Consider the following 12,612-nt stretch of genomic DNA (forward strand, 5'->3'; position numbering starts at 1 on the left):
GATGTGCAGCTATGACATACAACTATCTACTGGGCCTTTGGGGGGAAAAGAATAAATAAATAAAATTATAAAAAAAAAAAGGAGCATGGCAGGCGGGCAGACGGACTCCCACGAGCAGCAGACTTGCCAGCTTATAAATCTCCAGTTTTAACTGGCCACATTTTTTAAGCTGTTGGAAATAGGACTTGATCACAAGCTGAAGAAAGTTTGCTTCAAAAAAACGACTGCTAATATAAAACATAATGTCTTAAGAGAGTCTTGCATACTTGCAAATTGCTGTTCTTGTATTAACCAATACGTCTGTAGCAAAGTAACAAAATTCATTGTGCAAGACGTAAAAAGTCATCATCTCCTTTCTCTCCACCTAAGCCCAGGAAAAGAAATAAAACGATTTTCTCTTCTTCCTTCTTGCATCATAGAGACCTCTGCTCCTCATCCTGCACCAGGCTAGCATACTACTGGTCGTAGCTCATTTAGGTCACAATTGGTTAAATGAGCCCCCCGGGAGCTAACCTAGAACCCTCCCCTCCCACCTGTTACTCTAGGAATGTGCTTTCCAAGTTCTTAGCTCAATACCTGGTTCACAATAAGTATTCAACAAATGCTGATGAACAGAAATAACTAACTTTAAAAAAGAAAATATGAAATACAACTGGGGAAGCTTCAGAGAAAATATTTGCAATACATATAATAGACAAGGGATTAAAATCCATAATCTCTAAAGAGCTCCTTTTACAAAGTAACAGGAAGAAGTCAAATGGCCTAAAGGAAAAACAAGAGAAACAAACCAGAAAATCACTGTAAAAGAAGTACCAATGACCAATGAATAAATAAATAAATAAGACTATAGTTAACCTTACTAAAAGAACTATAATATACTATTTTTCCTCTATCAAATAGGCAAACATCTTCAAGATTGATAACATCCAGTAACGTGAGGGTATGGAGAAACTGGGATTCCCTCTTTTAAATTACAAAAGGTAATATATACTCATTTAAAAGCTCAAGAAATACAGATTGACAAGGAAGAAGAATGTTCACAAATCCCATTCCCTCCCCAGTAACTAGTGGCAATCCTGTCAGGGATTTTTTTAGATATTTTCACACACACAGACACATACACATCACTATGTGTGTCTTTTTTTCCTAATTGATATTATGCTATGTATACAATATTCTGCAATTCAATTTTTTAACACAAGTATCTTGGAGAAATTTCAGTGTTAGTATAGAGAGATCTATCTCACAATTTCTATGGCTGAATTTTGTGATACAGTTGTGCCCAAATTTATTCAACCAACCTTGACCAATGGAATTTAAGTTGTTTACAGTTTGTTTTTTACTATTATAGACAATACTAAAATAAGCATTCTTATTCATATTTTTGTGGGTTTCTATTTCTTGGGATAGATTCCTGGAAAGGAAATGAACATGCGAGTCAGAAGGCAGCATGTCTTAAATTGTGACAGTGATGGAATTGAGATGATGTTGACAACAACGTTTATCAAGTGCTTTCTATGGGTCAGGCTATATTCTAGGTGCCCTGCAATTAATCTCTCCTTTAATAATCCCATTTCTATGACATCGGTACTATTATTTTCCTTAGTCTCAGATGAGGACACTGAGGCTGGAACCTGCCCAGGGCATCTGGTGACTTGGTTTGAGTCAGAATTTGACCCCTGGCAGTCCAGGCCAGGGGCCACCTCCCACCTCTGCACTGTTCTGGCAAAGCCCCTCCCAAGACCCGACACCAACTTACAGTGTTGCTCACATGCTCACGACACTTGACATTCACGCCTTGCAGATGTCTGCCATTTTGACAGGTGAAATGCTCTTTCGTTGTCAGGGAAACACAATGAGCTGGGGGAGAGCTGGGACGGGGAAACAGCCTCCTGCCTCCCCATTATGTTTCACCAAATGTTCCAGTGCAAACTGGGGGTTGTTTCTAACCATTAGAGTGTGAGCAAACCACGCAGACTGGCCACGAGGACCAAACGAAATAACGTGGGAAATGCAGAGTTGTAGCCTGAAGGAGTGGGAAGCACCCACAGACAAGCTCTCCACCCTCACAACACGCAAAGGAGGAAACTCAAGTCGGAGGACAGAAGTCACCCAGCCGTGGGCAGCAGGTGGTTCTCGACCTCCACCCACCTGCCCACTGTAGGGCCATCAGAGAATCCACCGTGGGAATAGCAAGACGTGAATAAGGGGATGCTGTCAGCCCCAAACCCGCCCTCTGGGCATAAACACAAGAACCCCACAGAGTCCAGGCCCCAACAGGGCAGCACCCACCTGAGGGGGCCCGCTGAGCAACAGCCTGCGCGGGTGGAAGCTGTCCACACGGCCCTCGGCACGGTTGCCGTAGTCCATGTGGCTGGGCCGGGGCACCGTCCACTGCCGGTAGTACAGCGACTGCTCTGTGGATGTCATTGTCTTGCTGAGCAGAGGGCGAAAGGAGCTGGCCCACATGACTGAGTGGGAGGGCAGGAGCGAGGCGGCCTTGGGCAGGCCGCTGCTGTCGGTGGACGTGACCATGTCATACACCAGCTTGGGCAGGAAGACAATGGGCGGCTGCTGGCAGGCCTTCGTCATGGAGCACTGGGGGGCCTGCAGGACGAGCGTGCTGGCGGCGGGCACCGTGCACGAGGAGGACGAGCCCGAGGAGGAGAGCTGGGAGGACAATGAGGTGACAGACACCTGGATGCTCCTCTGGCTGGTCTTGAGGCTGCAGTCAGGCTGGGGGGCCAGCCCGGGGCTGTGCCTGCTGATGGCCGAGGGTGGACCCCGATTCGCTCGGAGCCTCTGTCTCTCACCAGGGGCCCTGCTCTCCTCTGAAGGGCCACAGGGCTGCGGCGATCTGGCCCGCTCCCCCTGCGAGGGGCCCCCGGGCTGCGCGGAGGACTCGCCACAGAGCGCTGAGCCTGGGGAGAGAGGAACTGTCAGTCACGCCCAGGAATGACCGGCTGCAAAACCTGCCGGCCGCTCCTGTTGCTGCAGCACAGACGACCTTTCCTTGAAAATTCCTGGGAATTCTCATTAACAAAGTTCTACCTCTGGTTAAATATCAACTCTTTGGTCCTCTAACAAAGACAAGATAGGCTGCGGGGAGAGAGCCAGCACCACCCACATGGGATGGCGTCATCCCTCACCCATCCCAACATCCTGCACAGGGAAGCCCTCAAAGGCCTCTGCTTTGCAACCCCTGCCCTAGTCTGTTCCAGCTACAAACCCCTCACCTTCAGGGCTCAACTTACACTCCGGGGTGGGGGGGGAGCTTCAAGTTTAAACTGGCAGCAAAACTCACAGGACACAACAGGCTTTAATCTCATGCTATGATTACTTAGTTTTTGTGAGAATTCAAGATGGGAAAGGCAGCATGCACAGCAGCTACCCAAATACGGAGTTTCTTTTGCCCCCGCCACCATGTGGACTGTGTTGAGAGCCAAGGTGAATGTGGGTCACCTGGACACACAGGAGCAGCACCCTGGCCCTGTCTTTTAAATCATTCCAACCACATATGCCCAGTGCCTGCATGTCACCTCACAGCAATCCTACAGACCTCAGGTTCCGCAGAAAGCAGGGCAGACAGGACACTGCATCTCTATCTTAGCTCTGCCGTTTCCCAGGACACGGTACCAAGAGAGGACAGACTGAAGGAGGCCATTTCCCAGGCAGGCCTGGTATCCCTTCTCCACCCTCCTCGGAGAGGCTTCCTGCCACCCTGGGGCTCTTGATTCAGCCGGTACTTCCCTCACCACACGGCTCAGGCCACCTCTCTCCGGATCCACCAGCAAGAGCTGTCCTCCTCAACCCTGCAGCCTGCATCTAGCGCTCGGTTACAGATGCTCGTGGAGGGAGGAAACACAGCGCTGGCCTGTCCCTCCTGCTGGAGGCCTGACTCCTGCTGAAACGCCTCTCCCTCGGACAAGGCACCTGAAGTGATCGGCTCAGGGTCAATGGAGGAGCTGAAGACCAGGGATGGGGAGGCTGTGAGGGACCCAGGCACCTGGCCCGGGGGGAAGGGGGACAGATGGGCACAAGGACACAAAAGAGGCATGAGGTCCCAAAAGCAGACCGAGGGAACCCCGATGTCTTCACCCACTTGCCTAGGTGTGAGGGCAGCCTAGCAGGACCCTGAGGACAGAGACCCACACTGGCATCTCTCCATCCACCCCCAGGCCTCAGTTGGTTTGTCCCAGGTGAATCCAGCGGGATTGTCGGTCTATAAAGATGGGACCCAGCCCCGCCTGGGTCCTCATTCTGACTCGTGTGGCCGTGGCCAAGTCTCACCTCCCTGGGCCTCTGTGTCCTCATCCCTGAAATGTGGGGGTTGTACCCAAGGCCACGAGAAGCATCTCATCAGAGACCCCTAAGATCTCAGGACCCTCTGAAAAATCCTCACCTCACCTGACTGGAGAAAAAAATCACCTCACCTGACTGGAGAATTCCAGAAGGAAGAGAGAGCCTGGCTAACAGCCTAGACATTCTACTCCACCTGAAGACACGGCACAGACCAACATGTCCCCAGAACCTTCTAGAAAGCTGTCAGGCCAGGATCGAAGAAGAACAAAGCACCACACCTCTCTATTCTGAATGGCATGGATTCATTCACCCACTGGTCAGCTCCTCCCTGGTGGTCCAGGTTCCCTATGTTGTTTGGGGCAGACTAAGGATACCAAGGATACCAGAGGCTGCAGCACCGGGTTTTTCTGACTGACCCCAGGCTATGAATCAGATCTGCCTGTCACAGAGCTCCAGTCGATGTTAAGGAGGCCTCTTCTGACTCCCTCTGCGCACACCTGGGAGGGAGACCCCACCCACCTGGCTCACTGTTATCCACAGGCTGCATGAGGTGACAAGGCCAAAGATGCCCCCGGGCCAAATCCCCTGCTGTGCTGACATCCGTGCCACCCTCTCCCCACCAGACCACACAACCCAGCAGCCACGCCTTGACCACAGCCAGGCCCCCACCTGCACCCTGAGCTGTAGCCCGTGGGACCATTCACTGCACCCCAGCACCACACACACTTTCTCGCCCTGACCCTGCCCCACCCATAAAGTTTCCTCACTGGAATACCTTCTCCTTCAAGGCCCGGTCAAAGGTCAGCTGCTCTCTGAGACCAGCAGTGACCACACTCTACCCCTAAATCTGCCCCCACCTGAGACAAAATTAATGACTTCTTCACACACAGGTGACCATAGCACTTCATGTGAATACACATCCAGAAAAAACAGAGCAATCGCTATTACAATATAACACGGTCTCTGAGGAACCACGAATTCCTGGAGAGCAGGTCCATATCATATCTCTTTCAATGCCCTGATTCACGTATTAGTAGGTTCTCACTAAATGTTCGCGGCGGGAAGAGAGGCGATATTGTTTCGTGTGTGTGGGTCCTGCAGGCTCTCGGAGACAAAGGCATCCCCAAGGGCGGAGACTCGGGGCATTTTATCCACATTCCCCACTCCTTCCACCAAAGTGCGGTCTGGGTCCAGGGGTCAGTGAACACTTGCTGCCTTCAGTGCTTCTCCCCAGTGGGGTCTTCTGTGTCTACTTGTCTCTGCCCTCAGACTCAAGAACAGCTCACCCCAGCTCCTCTCCTCCCGAGGGAGCAGTGACTCCCCAAACCAAGAGCTGCCCGGAGAGCACTGAGGCCACGGCCCTCTGACACCGCCCAGCACAGGCCACAGCGGGGGGCAGAGTCCTCCATCTTCTCCAAGGGCCGGAGCCACTGAACCTCGAGGCCCTGCCCAAACTCCTCACATCCCCAGACCCCAACCAAGAAAAACGTTTGCTCTGTAGAAAGTCCAGTTCTTGAAAGATTTCCTTCTCTTTCTAGTTCTAGGTGAAAATAAAGGATCTCTTTTCAGTCTCTGAAATCTCAAAAAGGTCCAACCGTGGGACCCTTCCCGTGTGGAGACTTACTGGAGGCTTTAGAGGAGAGAGAGGAAGACGCTGAATCGTGAGAGCAGGATCTTTCCCTCTTCACGGGGCTCCTCTTCTCCGAGGTGGAGCCTGTTTCAAAATACACACACTGAAGACACCCGTAGTCATTGCCCTGTACCTTCGGCCCAGCACTTCAGTTTACAAAGTGCGTTCACACCTCTCCTCTGTCCTCATCCAGCCACCCACGCAGCTGCCACCTTCCAGGCGCCCACCGCTGACGGCGCACTGAGGAGACAGGAGGAGGGAGACGAGGCCAGGCCAGCGAGGCGCTCACGGTTCAGCGGGGGCTCCCGCCCGGGAGTCACAGCCACAAGATGGTGCAAGGGGGGCAAAGAACGAGGGTCCTGGGAGCCCGAGGGCCAGGCTCTCACCCAGCACAGGGAGGCAGGAGCAGGGGAACTTCCTGGAAGAGGCCACCCCGACCTGAGTCCTGAAGGGACACAGGGGTTTCCAGGTGAAACCCAGGAGACACAACTCAAAGGGCAGGGAGCACCTGTGTGGCCCAGAGGTGACAAGAGCAGAGCACAGCCAGGCAACCGCTACAAGAGCACGGGGCACGGGCCAGGGGCGGGAGAGTTAAGAGGAGCGAATGGTGAACCTGAAGAGGTGGGTCGGGAAACACCAGGAATCTGGAGTCGTCCCACGGGGAACAGGGAGGTTGAGGCAATTTAATATCAGGGTCACATTCACGTCTGTGAAAGGCTGCTCAGCACCAGGGAAGTCTGTCCGGCAGGTCTTGCAGTCCCCATTTTACAGAGGAGCAAACTGAGGCTGGGAGAGGGGACACGACCTGTCCAAAGTCACAGCTAGCGGATGGAGGAGGAGGAGGAGTCCTGGTCTTCTGACCCTACAATCTCTCTCTCTTTCCACTACACCACACCCCAGAAATGCTTTGCATTTGTATATTAACAGCTTTTTATTTTCTCTCGCTGTCCTGTTGACTACAGCCAAATGCCTTGCACTGCTCTGATTTGTGTGTCCTATTAAAAATATGGTATCAGATTTTCTCGTCTACAAATGAAATTGGTCTGTTTTCATAAATCTCAGTGGCACATATTGTTAAGTTGATTTACATAAAGGAAATAAGCGAGTGAATCTTATAACAGCTATATGGTAATTCCACCAACAATTTAAACAAAGCATGAACTTGAACCCTGAGAAATCTCGATTTTTCTTCCTATTTTTTAAGAAATCTAGAGCTAGGAAGCACCTATCAGGATTCCTATTTTCTCACACCACCAAAAGAAAGGGAAAAAAGCAAAACCTGGGAGGCCAGCCCAGTGTCTTAGTGGTTAAGTTCGTGTGCTCCACTTCGGCGGCCCGGGGTTCACAGGTTTGGGTCCTGGGCACGGACCTATGCACTGCTCATCAAGCCATGCTGTGGCAGCATCCCATAAATACAGTAGAGGAAGATAGGCACAGATGTTAGCTCAGGGCCAATCTTCCTCACCAAAAAAAAAAGCAAAATCTAAATTCAACAAGGGATTTGCCATTTCCTCCAAAGACGTATCTAGACAGCTCTCATCCAGAGCTACTGCCCAGCAGATAGGCCCCAGGTCATGCAAATGGGAGCAGCTGTCTAGAAGAGGGCAGGAACGCTGAGGCGCGGGGCTGCCCACCCTCACCGTCTGTCACCAGCTCCTCATCCTCGTTGTCTGTGCTGCTCAGCTTTTCTGCATCGCTCTCCAAGGAGTCGTTCCGAGCCCCCTTCTCCAAGGGAGCCTCGTTGCTCACAAAGTAAGCAGCCAGGCCCAGCTCCTGCTCCAAGGCTGTCCTCACCAAGCAGGACGAGTTTATCAGGCGCAGGTCACAGTACCTCAAAGACCTAGGAGGAAACAGAAGCAGGTATCTGTCGAGTGGTGTCAAGGAGGCACCACTCTCGGCACTGAGGGAAACGGTGTTCAGGAAACACCCTGCCCTCCTCCTTAGGACCCAGGACTTGAGCAAATGGACTGTGAGCCCTTAGCAACAAAGTCAGCTTCACTGTAAGTCTCTCGGGGCCTCTGCTGTATATTTGGCCGTGCTGCCTGCAATCAAAAGAGCACTGACTGTCAGGTCAGATGAAAATGAGGCTTGAACCCCAGCTCTGCCACTTCCTAGTGACAGAGCCTTCCACAAGCTGTGCAACTTCTCAAAGGCTCACAAGTTTTTTGTCTGAAAGATGGGAATGAATATTAATAACATCTAAACACACTGTGAGGATTACATGTAATAAGCGGACATTTGATTATTCCAGTTAACATTTAAAATGTGCCTGGGGCTGTGCTAGATGCTAGGGATAGCATGGCGATCAAGTCATCATCACATTGGAAACAAGAGTCTGTCTGGGAAGACAGGCACCAACAACTAATGAACTAAGCAGAGGAGTGAGCCTAGAAAGCAGGCCAGTGCAGGACTCGGGGTGTGTAGTGGGAACAGCAAAGGGCGTGCAGAGAGGCAGATGTGGGATCCAGTTGGGCTCTGCAACTTACTGCTCATGTGATCTCAGATGAATGAGCTTTCATTGGCTCATCTATAAAACAGGATAGTAATACTACTGTTGCAAGCAGCAAATGCTGTATTAAAAGTCTAGCACGGTGCTAATACAAAGAAGGCACTCAGTAAATGCCTGCTCAGATTTAAAAAAGATTAAGACGTTGTCAGCCCTTAAATAGTTGAGGAATGGAAGAATTAATCCATGAGAAATAGCAACAACCAAGGAGAGAGAAGACACGTGCAGTGGCCTCACGTAAGTGTGGTGTGGCCCATGGAAGGAAGCCAGGCTTTGAGTCAGGCAGCCCTGGAGTCCACTGTCCACCACACTGGCTTAATCTCTGTAAGCCTCAGTTTCTTCATCAGTCATATGGGACTACTGAAATAATAGCTTTCCCCCAGGGTTATGGAGAGAGTAAAATGAGAAAAAGCACATAAAAAGAATCTGGTAGAGTGGCCAGCACATAACAGGAACTCAATAACGTCAGCTCTTACTCTCTTGTTACACAAGGAAAGACGTGCAAAGGGCCACAGCACGGCTGCCCGCTCTTCTCCATGGGTATTAAGTAAACCTTTAAAAGCCAACCTGTCACTACCAGTTCAAGCAACTGCCTTACTGGAGGCCCAGTGATCTTCTGTCCCGAGTGTCTGCCTGTCTGTGTGTCGGCCTGGAGACCCCGGGAGACACCAAGTGGGCGTGCAGTTGACTTCTGCACAGCTGTGATGGCTCCAGGGGCACACGGCGTTTGAGACAGTCTGCTCTGTGTGTTGGAAGAATTGGTTCTTCCCGAGCGGCATCGGTCACCTCTCCCCTTCCCAGAACACCTCCTAAACCAGCAGGGACCAGCCATGGCAGCAGCCTAGATACCAGTGGGAAATGAAGTTCTGACCTCCCCCGACCCCATGCCACCCCGAGACGATCCGATACCTTCCGACAGGGAACTGCATCCCTAACACACGCAATGATGCCCAATGGGGAGAAACTGAGGGAGGCATTAAACCCTAACTCCAGCTGCAGGGTCTCCACCCATAGAGCCTGGCAACCCGCTGGGGGAGCCCCCACCCCTCCCTCACGAGCCCAAATGGTGCCCGAGAATTAGGAAAAGCAGCGAAGGCTTCAGACACATTTCACTGCCTTCTGCTGGAAAACTGTCCTAATAAATATACAAATCTATGATGCTCATGAATGTGAATGCTCCACCTAGAGTTGGGCAGTGGAAGCCGGGCCTGGCAACCCCTGCCTCTGGCTCCCCAAAGACCCCAGGAGCACAGGCCCCTCCACTCACCTTGGTAAGGATTCCCCATGCGGGTCCATCCCACTGAAGATTAGGATGCAAGGCAGGCCCTCCAGCTCCAAGTAAGTCTGAGGTCTCCACTCAGCATCCTCAATCTTCTGCCACATCTGCAGATAATTAAAGAGAAATAAAGCCGTAAGACTCCTTACTTCCCAACCAGCCCAGCTCTAAGGGAAACCTGATGTCTACCTCTGATTAAAAGTCCTTGTATTTCATCCTTTGATAAAAAGGAAAGTTCTTTATCCTGCAAATAAGCAGCACTGTATACCCAGCCACATAGAACACTGCCTGGCACGTATTAGCTGTTCAAGAAACACATGCTAACCGGCTGATTCTGTGGGAGGAAGTATACATCCTCAGTTGTTTCTAACGTTTTTTACTATGTTCTCTCAATCACTGTGCTGGTGTCTTTCATTCACAGTTCCTACCCAATTATTCTTTCAAAATTCTTGCCCTAACTCTTTTGCATTTTCCATCATTTGTAGGTTTAGTGAGAAGCTACTACTGGCCGGGCACTGTGCTAGTTTGGTGGGGGGGTCGAGATCTGTGGGGATGGTCCCCAGCCTCCACCACCTAGGGGAGGAGCCAGATGACAGCCAAGGGCCCCAGGTGAGGGGGAGAGGCGGCTTCCTGAAAGAGGAAAAGACGCTGAGATGAGTTCTGCAGGCTGATGGGCATTAGCTAAACCAAGGAGGAGGAGAAAGGCACCCCTCGCAAGAAAGAAAAGCATGCTATGGCCCAGAAGTTTGAAATTGCAAGAGAGCGTGTTTTGGGGGAGCCATGAGGGGGCGGTGTTTACAGAATTTGGTACTGCTGGACTGCAAGGTGCAGGGAGGGACACACCAAGAGAGGCACTGGAGGGGTGGCCAGGTGTGGCCAGGCCACAACAGACGGCAACGTTAAGCAGTCTGTCGCCACTCCGTGCCCCCCGCATCGCCTTGGTGCCCGTGCTCCACCACTCTCCCAGACGTCCATCACCCCTCCTGCCCCTGACCACAGTGCCCACCTTGAGCTGCTTCACGAAGTGCTTCCCGACGGAGATGCCGGAGCTGGGGTTGCCCAGGATGATCTCAAAGTGCTCCTCCAGGGCCAGGCGCGCCCGCACGTGGGCCAGCCGCTCGTAGGCCACGGCCGCCAGCGGCGAGCAGGGCACCCGCAGCAGGACCATGAGCCCGTGGCCACAGGGGCACTGCTTCGGGGAGTTGATGAGGTTCTGGGTGATCTCCAGCGTCTCCACCGACGTGTAGTTCTTCATCTGCGAGAGGCCGCTCACGGCCATCATGGCGGCCGCGTAGTGCTGCACGAGAACAAAGGTCCTGATCACCGCGCTGTGCAGGCGGGGGAACCTGCAACAAACAGAGACCGGCCGTGACCCCGGGCCGCGACCCCGGGGATGCCCACAGCGCTCCAGGAGAGGAAGGCCGTTCCTCCCACGGCACACAAGTGACCCAAGACAGCCCCCACTTAGGGCGCAGGCAACTCCCAGATTCCAAACAAGTGTGTTTCCTTTTGAAGCAGGTTGTTTGGAACCTGAAATAGAAGCTTTCCTTAGAAGTCAAATCGTAACTGCTTTGTCATTTCCACCTAGGAAACAAATGCATAGGTTTGTTGTTGCTGCTGTTTCTCTGTCTCCCAGCACCTGGCACATAGTAGCTGCTCAATAAATACTTTTTCAGTGAATGAACAGAAGAATGAATAAAATAATGCTTGTTGAGTCTATCATCAGCTTCATTTATAGTTCCTTGACTCAGGTTATTTGCCTCAGGTTCCCACTAGAAATAGGAGAACCACCAGCAATCAGTATGTAAATACGGCTACCACACACGCCAGATTTGGGGGGACCATCCTAAAGGCACACCCCTGTATTCATTTCAGTTACAGTGAATTAACAGAAATGTAATGAAAGGTGACAATTTGACAGATGAATTAGAAATCAGAACACATCCAGTCAAACTAAGAATCCCAATTTTTGCTTCAGAAACTGTGGTTACCCTATGTGTCCCTACACAAAGATAGCGGCCCCTCCCATGACCATATGCACTCCCGGAGCAGCTCCAACCCACGGGTCAGAAACAGACCCCACCGGAAAAACCCAAGGCACTGTAGGTCACTGTGTTTCTCAGCGGGAATAGACAAACTGACATGCAGTCTATATGTGATGCTCTGGTGAGTTTATTTAGCTGGAATGAGTCCACTGACTCAGTGGCTTTCTGGAGCAAAGATAAAGCAGTTTCTTGACCTACAAAGGTAGGAATCTTACCATGGCCAAGCCACCCTGCGAGTTCTATCAGAGCAGCCAGCTCGCCTTCTAACAGCATCTCTGATGTCTCCTCCTGCCCATTATTCTCCTTTTCTTCATTCTTTCTCTCAGCACTTCAACTCCTTTATGGGTTCTATAAACTGCAGAGTTGGCTTGGCAAACTTGCTATTACCAATGCTGTCAGGAAGGCATAACTGGTCCACGGACTCCGGCACAAAGGGGACTCAGCAGCCCAACAACTACTCTGCCCTGCCACTGGCGCACTGGCCAAATAGTGCCCAGGAAGAAAGAAAGAGAGCAGTGTGGAAGATACTTGTCTCCCCTCCCCTACACACTGCCCCAGCGGTGGTGGGCCCTTTTCACCTGGAGCAAGGTAAGAAGGACAGGGTATGACTTAGGGAGGAGAATGCTCTTCTCCTCATCTTTGACATCGTGGGAGGTGCCTGCACTCAGCTCTGTTCGAAGGACAAGCAGAGACGTCTGCTTCTTGCCAAGATGGAGTAACAGGGACCAGATTTATCCTTCTACCTGAAACAACTGAAAAGCTGGATGAATATATGAAACAATAGTGTTTCAAGACATTGAGCGTTAGGCAACGAAAGACAGTGGTCCTTAGAAATGAGAAACAAATTAGGTGA

At 51.4% G+C, this 12,612-nt stretch overlaps 1 protein-coding gene across 12 annotated transcripts in view; it reads right to left on the bottom strand.

Annotated features, from left to right (window-relative positions):
* Nucleotides 1–12,612, bottom strand: part of GREB1 (growth regulating estrogen receptor binding 1) — a 144,131-nt gene that overhangs the window by 19,512 nt on the left and 112,007 nt on the right. For 11 of the 12 annotated variants that reach the window (XM_058551771.1, XM_058551778.1, XM_058551777.1 and 8 more), the window contains 5 exons: nt 10,721–11,060; nt 9,706–9,821; nt 7,573–7,772; nt 5,927–6,016; nt 2,293–2,921 (listed from right to left, as the gene is read on the bottom strand). In XM_058551771.1, coding sequence (XP_058407754.1) covers nt 2,293–2,921; nt 5,927–6,016; nt 7,573–7,772; nt 9,706–9,821; nt 10,721–11,060 — 1,375 coding nt within the window. Of the gene's footprint in view, nt 1–2,292; nt 2,922–5,926; nt 6,017–7,572; nt 7,773–9,705; nt 9,822–10,720; nt 11,061–12,612 lie in introns of those variants that run through there. The other variant, XM_058551780.1, reaches the window with a different exon arrangement.

Source organism: Diceros bicornis, chromosome 12, assembly GCF_020826845.1.
Source record: "Diceros bicornis minor isolate mBicDic1 chromosome 12, mDicBic1.mat.cur, whole genome shotgun sequence".
Taxonomy (NCBI): domain Eukaryota; kingdom Metazoa; phylum Chordata; class Mammalia; order Perissodactyla; family Rhinocerotidae; genus Diceros; species Diceros bicornis.